The sequence below is a fragment of the Periplaneta americana genome, chromosome 13 (genome assembly GCF_040183065.1).
Source record: "Periplaneta americana isolate PAMFEO1 chromosome 13, P.americana_PAMFEO1_priV1, whole genome shotgun sequence".
Classification (NCBI taxonomy): Eukaryota; Metazoa; Arthropoda; class Insecta; order Blattodea; family Blattidae; genus Periplaneta; species Periplaneta americana.
The window spans coordinates 129,856,779-129,879,079 of NC_091129.1; the positions used below are offsets into that span (position 1 = coordinate 129,856,779).

The 22,301-nt window shown below is 35.0% G+C and overlaps 1 protein-coding gene and 1 non-coding gene across 4 annotated transcripts in view; both read left to right on the forward strand.

The window, feature by feature from the left end:
* Positions 1 to 22,301, forward strand: part of LOC138712437 (uncharacterized) — a 197,072-nt gene that overhangs the window by 167,509 nt on the left and 7,262 nt on the right. For all 3 annotated transcript variants that reach the window (XM_069844257.1, XM_069844259.1, XM_069844258.1), the window contains 2 exons: positions 3,722 to 3,929; positions 21,930 to 22,109. In XM_069844257.1, the coding sequence (XP_069700358.1) occupies positions 3,722 to 3,929; positions 21,930 to 22,109 (388 nt within the window). The remainder of the gene's footprint in view (positions 1 to 3,721; positions 3,930 to 21,929; positions 22,110 to 22,301) is intronic.
* On the forward strand, positions 14,242 to 14,313 carry TRNAY-GUA (transfer RNA tyrosine (anticodon GUA)). The gene has a single exon. It is a non-coding gene; the product is annotated as a tRNA-Tyr (tRNA).

Here is a 22,301-nt window from a genome sequence, read left to right on the forward strand (position 1 = left end):
CTAAATTTACTAAAAAATTTACTGAAATGAACATGTGGGGCTTCTGCATTTCACGATTCATTTACCGATGTATTAGAAGATCACGCGTTCAAATCCGACCGAGGACAATACATTTTTAAGGATAAAAAAATGTTTAGCTATAAGCGAGAGCAATTAGTTAGGTTACACGTTACAGATGTCCGCGCGACAGATTGCCTGTAGAATTCTAGAAACCTATTGACAAAAACGCGAAGTCTATGAAAATATTAATCGATAATAACTGGCGATATTAGTAATCGATAACCTAGTCTTACAAATGTGTGAATAATTGAGGAGTTCGAGAGTAAAACATGGTAAGTGACGTTTTAGTATTTTGAAGTTATAGACAGGTAAACATTTATACATCTAATAGTTTGTATAGTTACCAGGAAAGTAAAATCTGTATACTTATGCCATCTCTTGGTGGAAAACTAACTACTGCATTAGACGCAGAATGTAAGATACCATATTATACGCTACATATCTCATTTTTGACCAAAATGTCAATTACCATATTTTACACCCGAGCCCATCAATTGGAAAGAAATATGAAATGGAGCCTCACAACAAGGTCTGTAATTTGTTGTTATACCGTGATCACAAGATCTCTCCTCTCCTCTCCTCTCCTCTCCTCTCCTCTCCTCTCCTCTCCTCTCCTCTCCTCTCCTCTCCTCTCCTCTCCTCTCCTCTCCTCTCTTTCTCACAAAAAAAAATAATATAATCAGAACTTCTTCAGAGGGTATCTGCATTTTGTACGAGATTAAGTAGAATACAGAAAATAATGAGGAACGTAGGCTGCATGTTGTAGTGACGGCGTCTTTGATTAATACATAATAATGAGATAAAATATCGGTATCATTCCTCAGTGTTAAGACAAACACTTCATGAAGCACTTTTGGCAAAGTGCAGTTAATTTAGTAACAACACTTAACTTTGTTATCGTCTGAAGTTATATCTCATCATAGATTTTATTATTATTATTATTATTATTATTATTATTATTATTATTATTATTATTATTATTATTATATGTAAACAAATATTGTTGTTTAATTTTTCGCCAGCATCTTTTTTAGTGTGCACTCACTTTTTATTGTACTTCGTTTCTTTTTTTTTTTTTCGATATGTCTTAAATTATTTTATGCTCGACCATGCCGAAACGTAGTAATTAGCTCATACACCTGGTAGCAGCCCTTTAATGGACCTCATTAAAGTACACCTATTCATTAAAGTTCAGGTGTTCCACCAATCAGAAAACACCATTGTAGCAATATGAAAGCGCAAGTATCGATTATTCTCGGATATGCAATCGAAAGACAACTAGCGAAACGTCACGGAGGCTGGAAATCCAATACTGTCGCAGAAGGTTATGTTCTGTTACTATAATAATTAGCGTTAATTGTAAATAATATTCAAATAAATTCAATTTGTCATCTCGTTTTTCAAAGTCTAAATTAATTTCAAGGTTATATCAAGATTAATGTTTATTTTACTCTCTAGAAAATATCAAGGTCAATGACATTTGTTTCTCGGAAAAAATCAATACTTTCGCGTCTGCGCACATCTCACAACTTACGAGATATTGCACAAGGTCAGTTCCGCTCCCCAGTCAGATAAGAATAACATGAATACTTATGAATAATTTCAAGTTAGAAATATGGTCGAGCATAAAAAGTCGTGTAAAACTTGTCTATAATGGTAATTAAGACGCTCGTATGAAAATTATGAAACTCGCTTGCGCTCGTTTCATAAACATACTCGCGTCTTAATTATTACAATTATAGGCTCGTTGCATAATGTACTATTGTTTGAAACCTGTTTAAATTTTTATTTTAAATTTTATTGTGAGCTATTCTGAGTCGCAAGGCAAATTCAGTATGTTGGGTCAGACTAATAAAACAGAATAAAAATAGCAAGCAATAAGTGTTAATTGAATGAGTGTGGTCTGAAGACAAAAAAAAAAAAAAAAAAAAAAAAAAACAAGGTATGTCGCCCTACTTGTGCAGAAGAAGATCAAATATACTTATTTTTGTCAACGTTTAAATATCCTGAAAAATTCATTTTTCCAATGTACTTAATATGTATATAGTTTCTGAAATGTCAGAAGAAATTTACAATAGTTTATAATCGATATACAGTACACTTGCCTGTATATTTTATTCAGGATTTCCGTAAGAAGTTCAGAGTTCCAACACACTGAGACATTCATCTACAGCTCTAGTTGTCTACGACAAAGAGATTTAATTTATTCTGAGCGAAAGAATGGTAATTTAAAATGCATTTTTTTTAATTCTAGGCAAGAGGTTTAAAGAACATTAAATTATTATCCTTTATGAAATTTTCTAACAGTTAGTGAGAATGTATGAGAACGTCTTAAAATAAATATGAAAATTCTATGGGAGTTTCCATATATTCAATTCAAAGAATGATATTAGATAAGGTAATAGAGTTAATATTCGTAAGAAGTTCTTAGAGTACCGGTATATAAAATTTGAATATAAAGATAAGCGTCTTTTCGGTATGTAGGCTATAATAGTGTAAAATTGAATAAAAATACTTCCTCAGTTTACTTACTGTTTAACCTTATTCACGTCCACCGCTGTAGAGTAGCAGTTAGCACGTCTGACCGTGAAATGTGCGGGTTTGGGTTCAAATCCTGATTGGGACAAGTTGCCTGGTTGAGATTTTTTTTTTTTTTTCATTATTGTACAAGATGTAGTAATGGAGAAAAAAAAATGTTGAATATTAAAAAAATTGTACTGCTGCATCTAACCCCTTAAAAGCCATTTGTAAGTAAGTAAGTTAAGTCATGAACATTTTAACTTCTCTAGCAGCAAATGTAATATATAGACTTAATGGCATGCTTCCGTGATTTATTAACTGACAGTCTTACTAATAAACCGTGTATAATTTTTATACGAAACTTATGCAGAGTTGAGACAGAAAACGTTACTAATAAACCGTGAATAAGCTATGGACGTATAAACAGGCTGTAACTATACAATGGGAATTGCTTTGCAGTAGTTATATACACGAAACCCCTTGTTTAAGCGTTGTATATAGGGAAAAAATGGCCGCCCCTCTAACAGCTGTTCGTATCGACTGTCATTTTATGATGATGGTTACCTTGTAACCACAGAAGAACAAACCAAAGATCATAGAATTATTAGAATAATATTGCTGTAGCTTGTACTCTTTGACCAAAATGTAGTGTGATAATCGATTAGAGCCAGTTGTACTATCGATATTTAACACGCCACACTAGAGCGCTCTACCGGATGCAATAGAGAACCTCAGATATTCTATTACCTTTCGTAACGAAGTAATGACGAAACTATGACGTAGCTGTGTAACAGTTATACTGTTATACACGACGTATGTAGTGGTTATTAGTAAGGAATTTACACATGACTTATAAACGAGCTACTCATTGTATAAGTATAAGACAGTTAAACGTCTGTATATAGAGTTTTTATTAGTAAGACCGTGAATATTTAGCTTTCAGAAGCAAAAATTTTTACAAATACATTCTAGTTTATAAATTATTGTTTTTTTTCTTATCTTTTTTCCTCCAGTTTACAATTCTTGACTTACGGGGTTTAAAAAATAACCGATTCAGTTGTGTCCTGGCTTTGAATTGAGCTCAAGAGAATTGGTGCCTCCTCCAAAAGAGCAGCCCGCATCTCACTGCGTCTTGTTGCAGGTGCGTTATGTCGGCCGCGGATAAGATCGCGTCCAAGCCGGGCGAGACTGTGCTGAAAGGGCGGCGCGGGACTCTGTACCACGTGAAGTCCGCGCTACAGCTGCAGCAGCAGCAAGGCACGGCACTCGACGATCTTCACGTGCGACGCCGCTTCTCCGCCAGCAGATATTCCTTTTCGCCCGCTGGACTGCTCAGCTTGCTAGTCATCGTGAGTAGTGCATAATTCACTAATAATTTATTTATTTATTTAGAGTATTAACGTGCAAAACAACAGCACAAGGCCAATTACAGTTTAGCACGATACAGAACAGAACAAAACAACAAATGATGATGAGAATGAATGATAGAAAATGGGAATGAGATGAAAATACGAACAATATAATAGTCTGCATTAATCATAACAAAGTAAGATAGCACAAATAATTATTAAAATTAGTACAGTGAAATAATTAAAATAATGGCAACTGAATAGAATGAATTACAAATGTCTTAATGAAATCATATAAATGAAGACTGGAATAATATAAGTAATAATGTAAAGATATGTAATTGACAAAAATAGAATACTAATACAAAAAATGCAATAAAATGAACAACTATGGTACACATTACATAATAGAGATAACAACAAAATGAGTATAGATTACAATGATTAGTTTACAAGAATTAATACTATTGTATTTTATGGAAAGGAGATGATTCATACAGAAGTATTACCAATATGTGTAGAAAGATAATGCAATTAATGTTAGCAAAGACATTGCCATATTCTAATACTTCTATACATTGAATAGATCGAAATCGCCTACATGTAAGTTAGCATCTTTAACATATCTGGAGACCGGAGAGGAAGGTTTAGAATTTCTAATATAGAAGAGTTTGTGATGTCTCATGTCCTTCATAGGAATACGAAGGCTGACACTGTTTAAGAAAGATTGACAATTAATGTCACCTTTAAGGACCTTACATAATAATAATAATAATAATAATAATAATAATAATAATAATAATATAATAATAATAATAAGAATGCTGTTTTAGCACTTATTATTAAATTAAGTAAAAATTGTTTATTATTATTATTATTATTATTATTATTATTATTATTATTATTATTATTATTACGATTAGGGAAAACACAGGAATTTTACTGGAAGCAAGTAAAGAAATAGGTTTGGAAGTAAATCCTGAAAAGACAAAGTAGGCCTATATGATTATGTCTCGTGACGAGAATATTGTACGAAATGGAAATATAAAAATTGGAAATTTATCTTTCGAAGAGGTGGAAAAGTTCAAATATCTTGGAGCAACAGTAACAAATATAAATGACACTCGGGAAGAAATTAAACACAGAATAAATATGGGAAATTCCTGTTATTATTCGGTTGAGAAGCTTTTATCATCCAGTCTGCTGTCAAAAAATCTTAAAGTTAGAATTTATAAAAACAGTTATATTACCGGTTGTTCTTTATGGTTGTGAAACTTGGACTCTCACTTTGAGAGAGGAACATAGGTTAAGGGTGTTTGAGAATAAGGTTCTTAGGAAAATATTTGGGGCTAAGAGGGATGAAGTTACAGGAGAATGGAGAACGTTACACAACACAGAACTGCACGCATTGTATTCTTCACCTGACATAATTAGGAACATTAAATCCAGACGTTTGAGATGGACAGGGCATGTAGCACGTATGGGCGAATCCAGAAATGCATATAGAGTGTTAGTTGGGAGACCGGAGGGAAAAAGATCTTTAGGGAGGCCGAGACGTAGATGGGAACATAATATTAAAATGGATTTGAGGGAGGTAAGATATGATGATAAAGAATGGATTAATCTTGCTCAGGATAGGGACCAATGGCGGGCTTATGTGAAGGCGGCAATGAACCTCCGGGTTCCTTAAAAGCCAGTAATTATTATTATTATTATTATTATTATTATTATTATTATTATTATTATTACTACTACTACAAGAAATGGAAGTATAACGGTAGAGCACATCAGTTATTAATAGACTTAAAAAAGGCGTATGACTCGGTTAAGAGAGAAGTTTTATATGATATTCTTATTGAATTTGGTATTTCCAAGAAACTAGTTCGAGTAATTAAAATGTGTCTTAGCGAAACTTACAGCAGAGTCCATATAGGCCAATTTTATTTCTCTCTGATGCTTTTCCAATTCACTGGAGATGCACTATCATCTTTACTTTTTAACTTCGCTCTAGAATATGCTATTAGGAAAGTTCAGGATAACAGACAGGGTTTGGAATTGAACAGGTTACATCAGCTTCTTTTCTATGCCAATGACGTGAATATGTTAGGAGAAAATTCACAAACGATTGGGGAAAACACGGGAATTTTATTTGAAGCAAGTAAAGCGATAGGTTTGGAAGTAAATATCGAAAAGACAAAGTATATGATTGTCTCGTGACCAGAATATTGTACGAAATGGAAATATAAAAATTGGAAATTTATCTTTTGAAGAGGTGGAGAAGTTCAAATATCTGGGAGCAACAGTAACAAATATAAATGACACTCGGGAGGAAATTAAACTCAGAATGAATATGGAAAATGCCTGTTATTATTAGGTTGAGAAACTTTTGTCATCTAGTCTGCTGTCAAAAAATCTGAAAGTTAGAATTTATAAAACAGTTACATTACCGGTTGTTCTGTATGGTTGTGAAACTTGGACTCTCACTTTGAGAGGGGAAAAGAGATTAAGAGTGTTTGAGAATAAAGTTCTTAGGAAAATATGGTGATATCCTTCTTTACAAATCAGAGTACACTGTTGTCTCTATATTGTGGTGGTGTTAGCGTGTGTTGGACGGTAGGTCATTGGCAATGACGTTTGCATTTACTCGAACAATAAATATTAAACTACTATCAATCCTAAAAACATAATATTTTAGAAATCAAGAACAAAAATAGAAGAAAAAAAAAACAAAATTTCAGTACTACACATGTTTAGTAGACCGAAATGTACAGTCTGTATAATTTTTGCAGTTTATATCGTTTACATCCATTATTATTAATATATTTGATATTTGGTATTGTAGTATTTAACAAAGCTTTTCGATAGCGTGAAAATTCAATTTTGGGGACATTTGAACATTAATTTTGCTCAGAGACATCAATCGTGCCCGAAGGGTTTTTTTTTTACATGCAGCAAATCACATATTTTCAACACAAGCTGTTCAAGATTATTTATTTATTTTTTTCTTCCTCTTCAAGTTGACGTGGCAACGGTAAAATTAATTTCATTTATCTTCGTTAAAGATACATCATCATTCACTTAGTTCGATTCCTCAAGCGTCGATTCTAATTTACGCCATTGAAAATAATCGCTCCAGTCCAAGACCAACATGGAATTCTTTAACTCCGGAAGTGAACCGGCACTCCTACACTGAAACACTGTACTCCAACCAGGAGAAAGCCTCAGGGGAATGAGACGCAGCGGGGTAATGCTGTGAATGAATGTTGATGTCATAGATATCATAAGGCCACACACGTGAGTACACGCATATCCATTAGCTAACTCTCAAACCATAAACGATAACACTGATACACACATACTGTTCTCCAACCAGGAGATCAACCGTGAAAGGAATGTGCTTACTATTGCGTCATCTATTGGAGCGAAGTAGATATATAATATTATCGTTATAACGTCAGTTTAAAAACCATTCGCTCTTCTGCATTTGTTGTTTCCTGTATGGAGAGATTAAAAGACCAGGAGATTAACAGTGATCTAATTTTGTAACTAGGGTAGTATAAACATGTGTGTATCAATGTTATTGTTTGTGCTGTGACAGCGAGCCAATAGAGATACGAGTACCCACGTGTGTGACCTTATGACATCTTATGACATCAACATTCATTCACAGCATTACTCCCCTTCGTCTCATCCGGCGGAGACTTTCTCGTGGTTGGAGCACAGTACTTGTACAGGGACATCATTTTATTTTTACTTGCATTTTTATTGTACCTGCATTTCTGAATGTACTTCACTCTCACCCCTTCACTAATGTCCTTGCTCCCGTCAGACATACAAACTTACGGCCGCTGTTGCATTCGAAGTCTTCAAGCAGTGAAGTAAACACTGCAGTGCATAGTGTGTTTCATAAATATGATTGCGTTCTCTATAGAAGAAAGGACCTATATTAATAATATCGTACTAAAAATTATATTGAAGAAACGATAAATTCAATTTCAGAGAATATGCTTCAAATGTTTTTAATAATATGCGTACTGAATTGAAGCCTGCATTGTAATGAATGGCAACCATTTTCAGCAACTTGTTTAAAAATTCAGATTAGCTTTTTTTGAATTGAGGTGGCTAGAAGCAAAGGAATGCTAGTGACATTTGTAATAACATGAGTTAAGTGCATCTAGTGTAAGCAAAAGTATCTAAAATTTTAGTGGTAAAGGGATAATTTAATCGCATCAAACATTAAAATTTAAATAAAAAATTTCACCGATTTTACGAAAGCTTAAATATTTAAACCCCATTTTCTCAAAAGTAACTTAAGTGCACTTACAGCCCTTTACTTATGACCCCCTCAATTTAAATGCATTCTCTATATTGTACAGGGTGCGTCAGAAAGAACGGATGGATTTCACATGGCAAGAAAATTGTAAAGATTCATCAAATCAAAAATTTATTGTTATCAACATATTCACAAATAAATGCAGTTTATTTATGGAAAACAACATTATCCATATGATGTCCTTGGTTTTCAATACAGGCATCGAGGCGTTTTCTGATGTTCGCCATCACTTTCACAGTCATAGCTGGTGCAATTGCCACGATTTCTTCACGAATCGCTGTCTTCAGTTCGTCCAGTGTATGTGATCGATGTTTACAAACTTACGCCTTCAAATGGTCCTAAAGAAAGAAGTCGCAGGGCGCGAGATCTTACCGTAGCCTCGGACAATCTCAGTGCAATAGAATTTCGTCCAGGTGATTTCTTCTTTAATGTTGAACCTGTGATACGAAATGAAGCCACCCACCGCAAAATTGTATTCCGAGTTGGAATCCTAGCGTGACATCCGATGTCGAAATGAGTCCTGAGTGGCGATCACAGACTCTTCATTTTTCAAAAATGTCTCTACGATGAAAGCACGTTGTACACCAGACCAACACCATATTCTCAACTGAAACTGCATTCTATGGCTGACCCAACAGTCGTGGTCCCCCTCACTATATCTCTCTCCTCGTTGCGTATCGATAGTTAGAAATCCATCCGTTCTTTCTGACGCACCCTTTATGATAACATCAATAATTAATATGCTAAATAAAGTAGACATTACATAACGAACATAGCCGCCTGAAATGTTGAGTTTTTAAAAAAAAATGTTACTACTCTACTGTATTTTGATAAATTCCGTAAAAGTGATGATCAAACTGAAAATCGTAATATCGTATTTCCCTACAACATAAATGGATACACTACTTTTCTCTCCTCCTATACCTAGTAAAATGATTTGTTTACATATTGCACTAGTAACATCAAACTCCTGTAATGGAAGGGGGAAACAGTGTTTCCGAGTATAGCCAAGTTAATGTTAAAAATGTTGGTAAAAATAAAGTGATGTCCCTGTACTACTCTAGTTACAAAATTAGATCACGGTTAATCTCCTGGGGTGCTAAGCATAGACATTTCGCTAGCCCGCGCTACGAGCGTGCTAAACTAGCCCCGGCTATCGACTGATTACTTGTACAAAATTCATATCTTATCATATCGCTAACACTGGTTTATGAATAAGAAAAACGTTAGTTCGCTGATCATCCACCGGAAGCCCGCGCTAAGAATGTCTATGAATATGGCCCCTGGTCTTTTAATCCCTCCATACAGGAATTAACATATGCAGGAGAGCGCATGTTTTTTAAACTGACGTTATAACGGTAATATTATCTATCTACTTCGCTCCAATAGATGACGCAATAGTAAGCACATTCCTTTCACGGTTAATCTCCTGGTTGGAGAACAGTACATTTCTCGCTTTCGTAGTGATGTGTAATTTTCACGGGTTCGTTAAGTCAGACCGCAAATAGCTATGCTGTCTAATTTAGAAGTACAGCGGGTTGTGCAATGCTCTGCTCTTATCAACTCCATTCCGCGCGGTCGAGTCTTCGTTCTCAAGGACGAGCAGCTCTTCGTTCACACGGAGACGATTTTGATAGCCGCGCTCAAAGCTGTCAAAAGTCGACACGATAAGAGAAATGTCAGTTTTTTGACAAGTTCTCCTGATGTGGCTCGTAGTTCAACCAGCATTTCCTTTTGCGTCTACACTGTCGCCATCTTCGAAACTGTCACTCCCTGTCAATTCTTATCACTGAGAGATCCAATTATTTTGTCATTGTGTGGCCACATACTGACAATGAAACGCGATAAGTGTGTGATTAAAGTAAAATTTGGCGAAGTTCATAACATAACATAACATAACATAACATAACATAACATAACATAACATAACATAACATAACATAACATAACATAACATAACATAACATAACTAACATATTTCACTGAGATATGAATACGTAGGGCCTATGTAAAACAAGTATGGTTGCATGCAATGTATATTAAATGATTAATTGATTAGTAAAATATTACGAGCTCGATTCCAAACAGTAACCTACAATGCGTTTAAGCTTCCATTTTCATGGAGAAATACTTTAATTATACAGGCCTGCAATGAAAAAAAAACTTTTTAACCAATTTTAGCTTCCCTTTATGTATCTTTGTGTGCTACAATAATAAATGACGATGGCAAACTAGACGATGAAATAAACAATCGAATTAGAAAAGCAAATCAAGTTTATTATAATTTAAATAATACAATTATTGGAAAGAGAGAAGTGAACAAGAAAACAAAAATGGAGATTTATAAAACAGTATATTTACCTCTATACTCCTATATGGTTTTGAAGAGGTGGAGAAGTTCAAATATCTGGGAGCAACAGTAACAAATATAAATGATACTCGGAAGGAAATTAAACACAGAATAAATATGGGAAATACCTGTTATTATTCGGTTGAGAAACTATTATCATCCAGTCTGCTGTCGAAAAATCTGAAAGTTAGAATTTATAAAACAGTTATATTACCGGTTGTTCTTTATGGTTGTGAAACTTGGACTCTCACTTTGAGAGAGGAACAGAGACTACGGATGTTTGAGAATAAGATTCTTAGGAAAATATTTGGGGCTAAGAGGGATGAAGTTACAGGAGAATGGAGAAAGTTACACAACACAGAACTGCATGCATTGTATTCTTCACCTGACATAATTAGGAACATTAAATCCAGACGTTTGAGATGAGCAGGGCATGTAACACGTATGGGTGAATCCAGAAATGCATATAGAGTGTTAGTTGGGAGGCCAGAGGGAAAAAGACCTTTAGGGAGGCCGAGACGTAGATGGGAAGATAATATTAAAATGGATTTGAGGGACGTGGGATATGATGGTAGAGAATGGATTAATTTTGCTCAGGATAGGGACCAATGGCGGGCTTATGTGAGGGCGGCAATGAACCTCCGGGTTCCTTAAAAGCCAGTAAGTAAGTAAGTATACTCCTATATGGTGCTGAGACTTGGGCAATGATGGATAAGCATAAAAATAGGGTGACGGCATCAGAAATGAAATATCTGAGAAAAGTAGTTGGGAAAACTAAGAGAGATAGAATTAGAGATGTAAGATTTAAGATTACCCAAGGAAAAAAACTGCTCTCTTACGCTCCAGATTAAAAGGGAAAGAATATGCTGGAAAAAGGAACATTTCTTCATTGGTACAGGAGTAGAGAAGAAGAGTTTACTCCCTCAGTATACTGCAGTGATACTCCTGGTTTGATACAAAGTTCAATCCACAGTACGAAGTTGATGAATGTAAGTCTGAAGGCGGTGTTTTTGCACAATGGTAACAAGTATGCTTCGTTACCTGTTGACCATTCGGCACACCTTAAAGAAACTTATGAGAATCTTGAACTGGTTCTTACAAGGATAAAATATAAAGATCATAACTGGATGATCTGTGGAGATGAGAGAGTTGTGCATGTTTCTTGGTCAGTAGGCTGGGTATATACAGGGACATCATTTTATTTTTTCTTCAATTTTTATTGTACCTGAGTTTTTGAATGTACTTCACTCCCACCCCTTCTACTCGTAAACTTCCAACACAAGCAAGGCCGCGTATATGCAGTCAAGCAGTACTGAGCTAGTGAGTATAGTACGTTCCAGAAATATGTTCGCGATTTCTAGTGACAAAACAGCTTTCAATATTGAATCATATTTTCGCACAGGTGCTGTCGTCCGTTTGCCTACGTCGCATCCCGGTTTTCCCCACGTGCTTCTGCTCACGCCGCTGAAAAGGCTAGTGGCTGGGCTGTCTTAGTCTTTTCTGAAAACATTAATTTCTGTTAGGAATTAGACGTCTACATAATATTATGCAACTGTTTAAAATAACTTAAATAAAAGGGCCTCGTTAAATAATTATCACGTGATTTCCCCCCTTTCTACGATCCTTCGACATAACTACTTGGAGGGACAGTAGATAGCATGTCTGAGTAATTTTATTTTTTCGGATCGGACAGAAGTGAAGATTGAATTTACAGTACGTAAGGTACGTTTTTACAGAGTAGGTACAGAATTATTTCAACATGAATTATTAGTGCGATAATATGCACAAAAGGACTGTAACCTGTATCGAAATGAACGGTCACCATATTCAAAAATGTGTTTAAATATCCATATTACGATTATTTTAAAATTTAACTTCATTCTCTATATTGTACGCTAATGTGCTGTAGACAGTATAATATACACTGCATAATGGATAGGCTACGTTCGCATGGATAACTCAGTTCGTGAGTAAAAACACTTATTGTTAATACTGTACTGTATTTTGATTACACAAAAACTTAATGAAAATTATCAAGCTCGAAATTGCGATATTTCCTACTTTACGTAAATGGATGAACTACTTTTCTTCCCTCCTATACCTAGTAAAGTGATTTGTTTTTATTTTACGCAGTATCATCGAACTCCAATCGTGGGAAGGGGTAGCAAAAGGTATAGCCAGGTTAATATTAAAAATGTTAGTAAAAATAAAATGATGTCCCTGTATTAGGCCTATTATACAGGGACATCATTTTATTTTTACTTCAATTTTTATTGTACCTGAGTTTTTTAATGTACTTCACTCCCACCCCTTCTACTAAGGAAGTTCCAACTCCACACAGAACCAAGACCGCAGATAGTAAGCAGTACTGAGTTACTGAGTACAGTACGTTCCAGAAATATGTTCGAGTTTTACAGTGACGAAAGAGCTTTCAATATTGAATCATATTTTCGCACAGGTACTGTCCGTTTGCCTACGTCGCATCCCGATTTCCCCCACCTGCTTCTGCTCGCCCCTCTGTAATAGCTGGGCTGTCTTAGCTCCTTTCTGAAAACATTAATTTCTCTTAGGAATTGGAAGTTTACGTAATATTATACAGCTGTTTAATTTAACTTAAATAAAAGGGCCTCGTTAAGTAATTAACTGTCACGTGATTTCCTCCCTTTCTACAATCCTGCGGCATAACCACTTGGACGAACAGTAGATAGCATGTCTGAGTAATTTTATATTTTCGGTCGGGCAGAAGTGAAGATTGAATTTACAGTACGTAGAGTAGGTACAGAATTATTTCAACATGAGTTACTAGTACGAAGGACGAAACTGGCAATTGGAATTAGATGCAATAGTCTATAGTGCGATAATATGCACAAAAGAACCGAAGCCTGTATCGAAATGAACGGCCACCATTTTCAAAATTGTGCTTAAATATTCATATTATGATTATTTTTCAATTTAACTTCTTTCTCTATATTGTACGCTAATGTGCTGTAGACAGTATACACTGCATAATGAATACGTTCGCATGGATAACTCACTTCGTGAGTAAAAACACTTATTCTTAATACAGTACTGTACTTTGATTAAAGAAAAACCTAATGAAAATTATCAAATTCAAAATCGCGATATTTCCTAGTTTACGTAAATGGATGAACTACTTTTCTTCCTTCCTATACCTAGTAGAGTGATTTGTGTTTTACGCAAGTATCATCGAACTCCAGTCTTGGAGGGGGGAGCAAGCGGTGTTTCCGGTTCTCTAAAGGTATAGACAGGTTAAAATTAAAAATGTTAGTAAAAATAAAATGATGTCCCTGTATATTATTACGATGTACCGAAGTAGGCTACATATGATATTTGCATGCAGAAATTCTGCATCATCATATGATGAAGGATGGGTGGAGCGGAGATATATGATATGCGAAAATAATCACTTTGTGATTTAAGACGGCGCTTATTCCGTCGGATCCCGGCCACTCAGTCGCTCGTAATGAGTGCACCTCTGCACATTAATGTGTTGGATATCGTGCCACTGTCACATCTGTGACGTAATGCATGAGGGATAGCCATTAGAGGGAACCCAAGAGGTGGTGGAGCTTAAGCTGAGAGGATTCAATCCGGCATCGGAATGGGAATCCGGTGTGGCTCAGTGGATAGAGCGTCAGCACGTAGAGCTGAAGACCCGGGTTCAAATCCCGGTGCCGGAGAGAACTTTTCTCCGCTCCACCCATCCTTCGTCATAGGCTGACTATAGTCTACTAAGTTTCCCTATTTCCTCTGTGAATGGAACAGCACAGCAAGAAGCAGTCTTTGAGTACAAAAACACTGGCACAAAGAACATCTCTTGAACCTCACACAAGAGGAAAGCAACAAATGCAACTTCACCATGAAGAGAAAAAGGCAGTATAAAGCATTTGACTAAATGTTAGTTGTTAATTATGACAGTCTAATAGTTTTTCGTAAAATATACATTTAATATTTGCTCTACATTCTTTATTGCAACAGGCTTCCACGGACTGCACGTAATTATTGGAACAACCTTTTTAATAACTTGCTTATGTTTCACTTCATCACTTTTTCATATTAAATTCAATAACGTTATATTCACGTTGCTAAGAGTGCCAATGTATGTTGCGGAAAAATTAATTAATTAATTTATTTATATATTTATTGATTTATGTATTTATTTATTTATTTATTTATTTATTTATTTATTTATTTATTTATTTATTTATTCTGATGGTGTTAAAGCCATCAGGCACGAAAAATGGTACGTGATAAAGAAAATCTGAGCTCAGTTTTGGATTCAGCACACCAAGAAACTATAAAGTAGTATGAACTTTTAGAAAAGTTTTTATGACCCTTAATTTTGCAGGCCTGTGTTACTTATTGTGTTAATAAAGTAAAAAGTAAATCTGTGGCGCTACAGCTTATGAAGGACTAAGACCGACCAGCCGGCTGCTGGTCTCACATCCACATGCCGAAGCAGAGGTGGACGATTATCCAACCAGAATGGGGGTATCGTGTGGTTAACACGATGATCCCCCAGCCGTTACAGCTGGTTTTTGAAACCGGATTTTCGCTACTTTCGTAGCTCCCCAAGTGCATTATGATGCTGGGTGGGCACCGGTCTCACACACTGGCCGAAATTTCACAAGAAAATTTATTTCCTCATGAGGACTCGTACCAGCACACATTCCGTAAAGCGAGTCCTAGGCAGTATGCCTTAGATCACGACGTCACGGCGCGGGATTTATTGTGTTAATAGCAAGAATTGGTCCAACTGATGCAAGTTCAACTAAATCACTTTAAACCATTTTTTTGTATATAAGCGTTTGAAATGGACGTCGAGAATTAGTCAGATCACGTCACTATCTTAGATCAAAGTTCCTTCATTAAAATAGATTAGTTGCTTCGTACAGAATTTCTTTTTTCGATTTTTAACTACAAAATTACATTTATCAAAACAATAATTGTTACAAATCACGCCACTCTTGTAAATCCTTCAAGACTATACATTAGGACGCATAATTAAACTGTAAAGAATCATTTCCTAAGTCGTATGATTTGTAACAATTTTTGTGAGAAGTGCGTAAGAATAATGTAATAATTAGTTAAAAATTGAAAAACAAAGCAACTGACAACACATTTTTAGCTTCAGAACACTAGCCAGTTAAAGAAATGATACTTCTGAATAGTTCATTCTTTATTTTTAATATTCTTTTACCCTTAAATCTAAAGAAAAAAGGTATTTTACTAACAACTTCAAATTAGTGTAACTCTGAAAATATTAAGATTAGGACAAATGTTTATACGTTATTTTTGCTCAGAATGTCTTCGGAAATAAACTCCGTAAGTGACGGTAAATCCTCGTGAATCATCCTGTATACCAGCAATCTATCTCTTGACGAAGCTTTGAACTTCAGGAAAGATCTAAAAAGAATGTTGTATTTTCTTAATCCAACGGAATGTTGAAACCTCTGATAAATATTTGCGATGACAATCAAGGATTAAAAAATTCTGATGAAAAAATAGCCATACATTATCAGATTATCAGTGAGCAGTGAGTGATTCGCTAAATACGTAAGTATAAAAATTTCATGAATCTGTTTCCTTTTTCTTATTGTAGGTATTATCTTATAGCAGCTGTCACATATTGAGACAGGCGATAAGACAAGACTGTTTGCATACAAAAACAAAAGCAATCTCGTTTGTGCGTAATTGATTATGAAGATACGGAATTTACTTAAAATCTTATAAGTATTAACAGATCCTGAGATTCTTTGTCTCGTGTTTACCGTCCACATGAACACTTCATGCCCCACGTAACTCTGCTAGACATAGACTCATCAATTTATCACCTTATTTGTCAAATTATTCACCTTATTTATCAACAACATCCTTGTCGTCTTAATCTTCTCCTTAGGTATCGTAATCTTCATGGTTACCATTAACATGCTATAAATGCTGTCATTTTCGAAATAAGTTCAATTCAGACTCCTCTGCTCATTCACTACTACGTGAATCCATAATATCGCGATCTGCAGAGTCGATGAAAAATTATTTAATATCTAGTGAATAAAGATTTATGTAGAGAAGAAAACACCGATACAAATTTTGGAAAACGTTTGATATTTTACGTCTATATTCGACCTGCACTAATAAAAAATCAAAAAGGTTTTGTAGAACGGAAATTCGACTTCGGTTGTCATGGGAATGCTTAGATCTATTACGTCATATCCGATAAACTGGGCAATGTGAGAAGTTCGCATATATACGTCACTTTTATTCTCCCTGTATATTCCCTTATTTTCTTGTCTTCCCCCTTTTGTCTTCTATTTCTCTTCTCGTTTTCAAAATTTATCCGCATATCATCAGCTAAGTACCAGGTCTCATCACAATAATTTGCTCATTATACCGTGCCATAAGACATATTTATATTCTTCATCCTATACAGTTTCAGTTGCTAGAAATTGGAACTCGCTTTCGAATGATGTAAGGGGTTGTTGGACAATAACTTCATTTAGGTCAAAATTACATAAATTCTTACTTAACCGATTAATTACTGATTAATATTTGTTACTTATAATGAAGCTAACATCTGTGCATTCTTGTTATTACTATTAATTTCTTTAAATAGAATACAAAACCTATAATGGCAAAATCTCATTACATTAATATTATTCTCATTATATCGATATATTTCAGATTTATATTTTGCTGCCTGTAATATAGTTTCAGTATACTAATATTAAATTAATTTTCATAATTTAAGAAACTAGCTAACTGAACGTAATTGTAATTGTACATTACATACGGATTGAATTGTAACATATTAGCTCATAAATTTTTACTTTTTCTTACAGGTTTTATCTGAAATTAAGTAAACATACACTAGTCGTTAAAATTCAACTCAAGTTTATTGCTGTAGAATCAGTGTATTGAAATATTCATAATTTAAATTCCGAAAAGGTAGATCATGTGCAGATGGATATTTAACACTGAAGCTTTTGATCGGAAAACATAGGGAATTTAATATTGAAACCCACCTGGCATTTATTGATATGAAGAAAGCCTTCGACAGAGTAGATAGAAACAAATTATTGAATATTTTAGCACATGATGGTATTCCAAATCAATTAATAACAGCTATTTACAATATTTATAATAATATACAGGTTAGGACTGAAAACAAATATTCAGATTGGAAACGAATAAATCAAGGAGTGAGAAAGGGTTGTAGTTTATCTCCTATATTATTTATAATATACATGAATCACATTATTAAGGAATGGAGATTGAAACCACATGGAAGTATACTGATAAGTCGTTTGTCCCAAATAGATACTTTATTATTTGCTGATGATATTGTGTTTATGGCAACTTCAGAAGATAATTTACAACGTTTGGTTTACAACTTTAATCAAATGGCAGAAAGTTTCAATATGGAAATTTCAACTGACAAATCTAAAGTGATGGCTTTTTTTTTTTAGGAAAGGAACCAGTCCGTAGCAAAATATGCATCGATAATAAGATCATCGAACAAGTCAAAAATTTTAGTTATCACGGTTACTAAATTTCATATGAAGAAGAAAAGGATTTGAATGAGAAAATTATTAAATTCAACAGAGCAATGGGGATAATTAATCAGATATTCAAACCAACCTTAGTACAAAAACACACGCGCACCAGAATTTATAAAACTTTGGCCAGACCTATACTCTGTTTTGGTAGTGAAGCTCGGACGATTCGTAATATTGATTCAAAAAAGATAAACGGCGGCAGAAATGAGATTTATGCGTCGTACAGCGGGATACACGAGAATGGATCACATAAAAAATTTTGACATTATGAAAGAACTGCAGATTGAACCGATTACGGAATACCTACAGAAATACAGACAAAACTGGAGATCATATGTCATCAGAATGCCTCGTTCTAGAATTCCACGCCAAATTTTAAATTACCATCCTGTGGGCAAGAGATCCTTGGGCAGACCGTTCAAGCGTTGGCAAGAGACCGTAACGGGCCACTAGACCCAATACAGGCAAGGATGATGATGATGTCACTATTGTATTGATTAAGGCTGGTTGAGTGGAAAAGAAATTCTTATGGGCTTAACTCTGTCAGCGAAAATAAAATATTCTATTTTCCTTTTTCTTCTTGGCTTCCCCTTGTTTTCCTTGCATTCCCCTTAATTTCTTTCTCTTCCCCTTGTTCTCGATGTCTTCGCGTTCTCTTCGTATTCCCCTCGTGTTCAGTGCATTCCCCTAGTCATCCCTGTTTTCTCATTGTTTTCACTGCCGTCCCTTTCTTTTTCTTGTATTCCTCTTTTTCTACTTGCAATTTCCTTGCTCTGCTTGTCTTCCCTTTTTCTCTTTTTAAGGGTCACTAGCAATGAGGTTTTACAAAAAATGGTCAAAAAATCAACTTTCGGTTGTTTTGTACGAAATATTCCTTGGGCACTTAGAAAGTTGATAAGAGACTTTCTGCCTCTACGTCTTCTTTGAAGTTCAGGAGCTGTTTTTATACCGGCCTGCTCCATATGCCAGTATTGTATTTCTTTTCACAAATGTACCTTTTTCTCGAAACTAGATTTTTAGATGTTCAAAATGCTCCACTCGCATGCGGTATTCACAAAATTTAATGAAAACATTCGTACGTGTCCACCCATATTATTATCTATGTTCCAGCATTGATAAATAATGAATACCTACTTGAAAACTAAGAGCTAAAGAAATTATCATGTAAATAAAAAATATGAATAAGTAAATGTCTGATTTTCAAAATGTGCCATAGTGCCCCCTCCCGTAAATTCCATTCCATTTCATTACAATTCCGTGGCAGTCTCAAGTCAGTATACGCCTACTGTATCTGTCAGATGCAGACGCTATACTGTTTTCGCAGTAAGAAAAATCCTAATGTAAACATAAGCACGTTGCTGTCATACCCGTGATTGGCTCCCAGTCGAAACACTCACATGGCGCAGGAAAATATAGTTCGTATTTGGAAACCACAATCTTGTATTATTTGAGAATAAAAAATTGAATTCTAGTTGTTAAATACGATGAAACATTTAACGTCACTCATATGTAAAACGCTATGTAAAAGAAAAGCTACTTTTATATTTTGTTATGTACTATGAACGCGGATGAATACCAACAGTAATACCGAGGTAGTCTGTTCTTGTAACAACATGGCGTCACTTGAGCTCGTAGTTGTTCACGTAAGCACGTGGTACTGAAGTATGGCTTCTGCATCCTCAACTATCCTTTGTGAAGACATAAGACTTAAAAAAAATTAACTACAGTAATTATAAAATAAACGTTTCCTAAGCAAACGAATGCATAGTAGTGAGGTTAGGCCTACTTGGCGAGTAACGAGAAATGTTTAACATGAAACAGAATGTACAACAGTAGGCGGGAACATGTACTGAGAATCTATGGCGCCAAACAGCGGCCAATGAAGCCTCACTTCAGTTACGTGCTATTGTTTACATTAGGATTTTTCTTACAGCGAAAAGATTATAGATAAAATGTCTACAGCAGTGATCGCCAAAAGCTATGTCGCGACACATGCCCCTGCCTCCACTCAAGCGTAACTATGGCATCATATCCCCACCCTCTGTTTACAGCCTTCACTTCGATATAAGTAAAGACATTTATCAGCTGCGGACGTAGGCTACACATGTAATGTTGCAAATGTGTTGGATAATATGTTCGATGTCTTTTCCAAAACAGATAATATGTAAAAAACTTAATTTTAAGGAGCATGGGAGGAATAGTAATATACGTTACAAGAGCGGTATGTTGACGTTTTCATGGTCGAGGAAAAGATTGAAAAAGCGAAACGTAGTTGAGCTTTTTTAATTTCCGAGAACATGAAAACAAACATACCGCTCGTGTATCGTACATTATTTTGTGCGAAGATCGTTTATTACATACCTGAAAGACGAATTTCTAATTAGTTGCAATGAAATCTCCATGTTGGTTTCTGTTTAATGACGGCAACTTCGGAAAACCAAAATATCTTCCTTCAACATTGTTGCTATAAAATGTTTTCTGTGTATACTATACTCCAGCAGGCCGTGATATACGTCTGTCTTTTTTTTCCCCCAGTCTATAAATGCGAACTTAAAACAAACGGTAAGGTTATGTAATGATTTATTTTTCATTTTAATATTTTAACAATATTATTTATATAACATATTGCAGTAATAACATCGGCATCTGGAATCTTGTTGATTTTTTCACGGCTTCCTTAATGTTACTTGCATCAGGAATGTAATAAGTTTCGTGGAGTAGTAGACTTTACTTAATTTTTGCAAATATTTAAAAACAATAATTAACATTGCAATTTAGGTGAAATTGCAGTGGTAAGTTTCCAGTTTATAATTATTACTATGTTAAACGTCTCTAAAAAGCAGTAAAATGAATGTCGCGCTTAAGCGGTAAGAAGAGGGAATTTGTTTTGTGTGTGTTACGTTGGGAATACTGAATGTGGTATTTCACACTTACCGCATATTGGTTCTGTGCTGAAAACAAGCAAATACGCACGATCTCGCACAAAAGTATTTCTTTTGTGCAGATGGCAAAAATATGAGATACTTAATTTGTTGTAAAATTTTAAATGAAGTATAAAAGAACGATGTACGTTGTCATTATTCTTGTTGTTATAAAGACTACCACGCCCTTACCTATAAGTTGAATATTTCATTAATAAACGAACAATAAAAAGTATCGGCTTCTATGTATTAATCGGAGAAAAATACTTCGACTTTTTTCGACATATGTAATGTAATTGGAATATTTCATTAATAAACAAACAATAGAAAGTATCGGCTTCTATGTCTTAATCGGGGTAAAATACTTCGACTTTTTCTGAAGTATGTAGTGTAATTTACATACAACTTCGTGACCAGCTTGGTATGTTTTTCTAATTTCAAATATCTGCTGATGTAAAGTAGACCTAATGTTCTTTTTATGATAAATAAGAAAATATATTTTATTTTATTAATACAAAAATAATGAATAGGAGGATAAAAAGTTAACACGGAAGAAAGTGTGTGTATGTAATTAATAATTAGAAAAATATTATATTATTTTTATTTTTTGGTCAAAGTCCGTCTTTGCACTGTTATTCACTGCATTACTTGAGGAGATACCCACTGCACCCCTCTCCCTGCGATAGTGGTGTGTGCGGGTTGCATTTCTATTACGTCACAATCTCGTGGTGTTTGGCACTACTGGTCTACAGTATCACTGTTAACGTGTGCATAGTTAAATATTTTATGACATAATATGTTTGTCGTTTGTGTTGACAGCTAATATTTCTGGCAGCAGGCACGCTCTTCCTAGCCTTGGATTCGTGCCCCGACACCCCTTCGTGGTACACGTGGCTGTATCCCCTCGCCAGTCTCGTCGCCTTCATCTCGGCGGCCTTCCTGTACACCATGTTCATGCTCGGCATGGCGGAGGACAGACCGTCCTTCTGGGTCAAGTTGGTAAGATCATTATGTTACACAACCTGTCGTTGCTGGGGTCCGATGTGCATATTATAGTGTGTTATCACATCTGTAGCTTATTGAGCTTCAACCATGTAAGATTTTACAGATGGACATACAGTGTTATGTCAACTGACTCTACCATGGGGAACTATTAATAATGGAATTCCTCAAGGATGAATATTAGGTCCC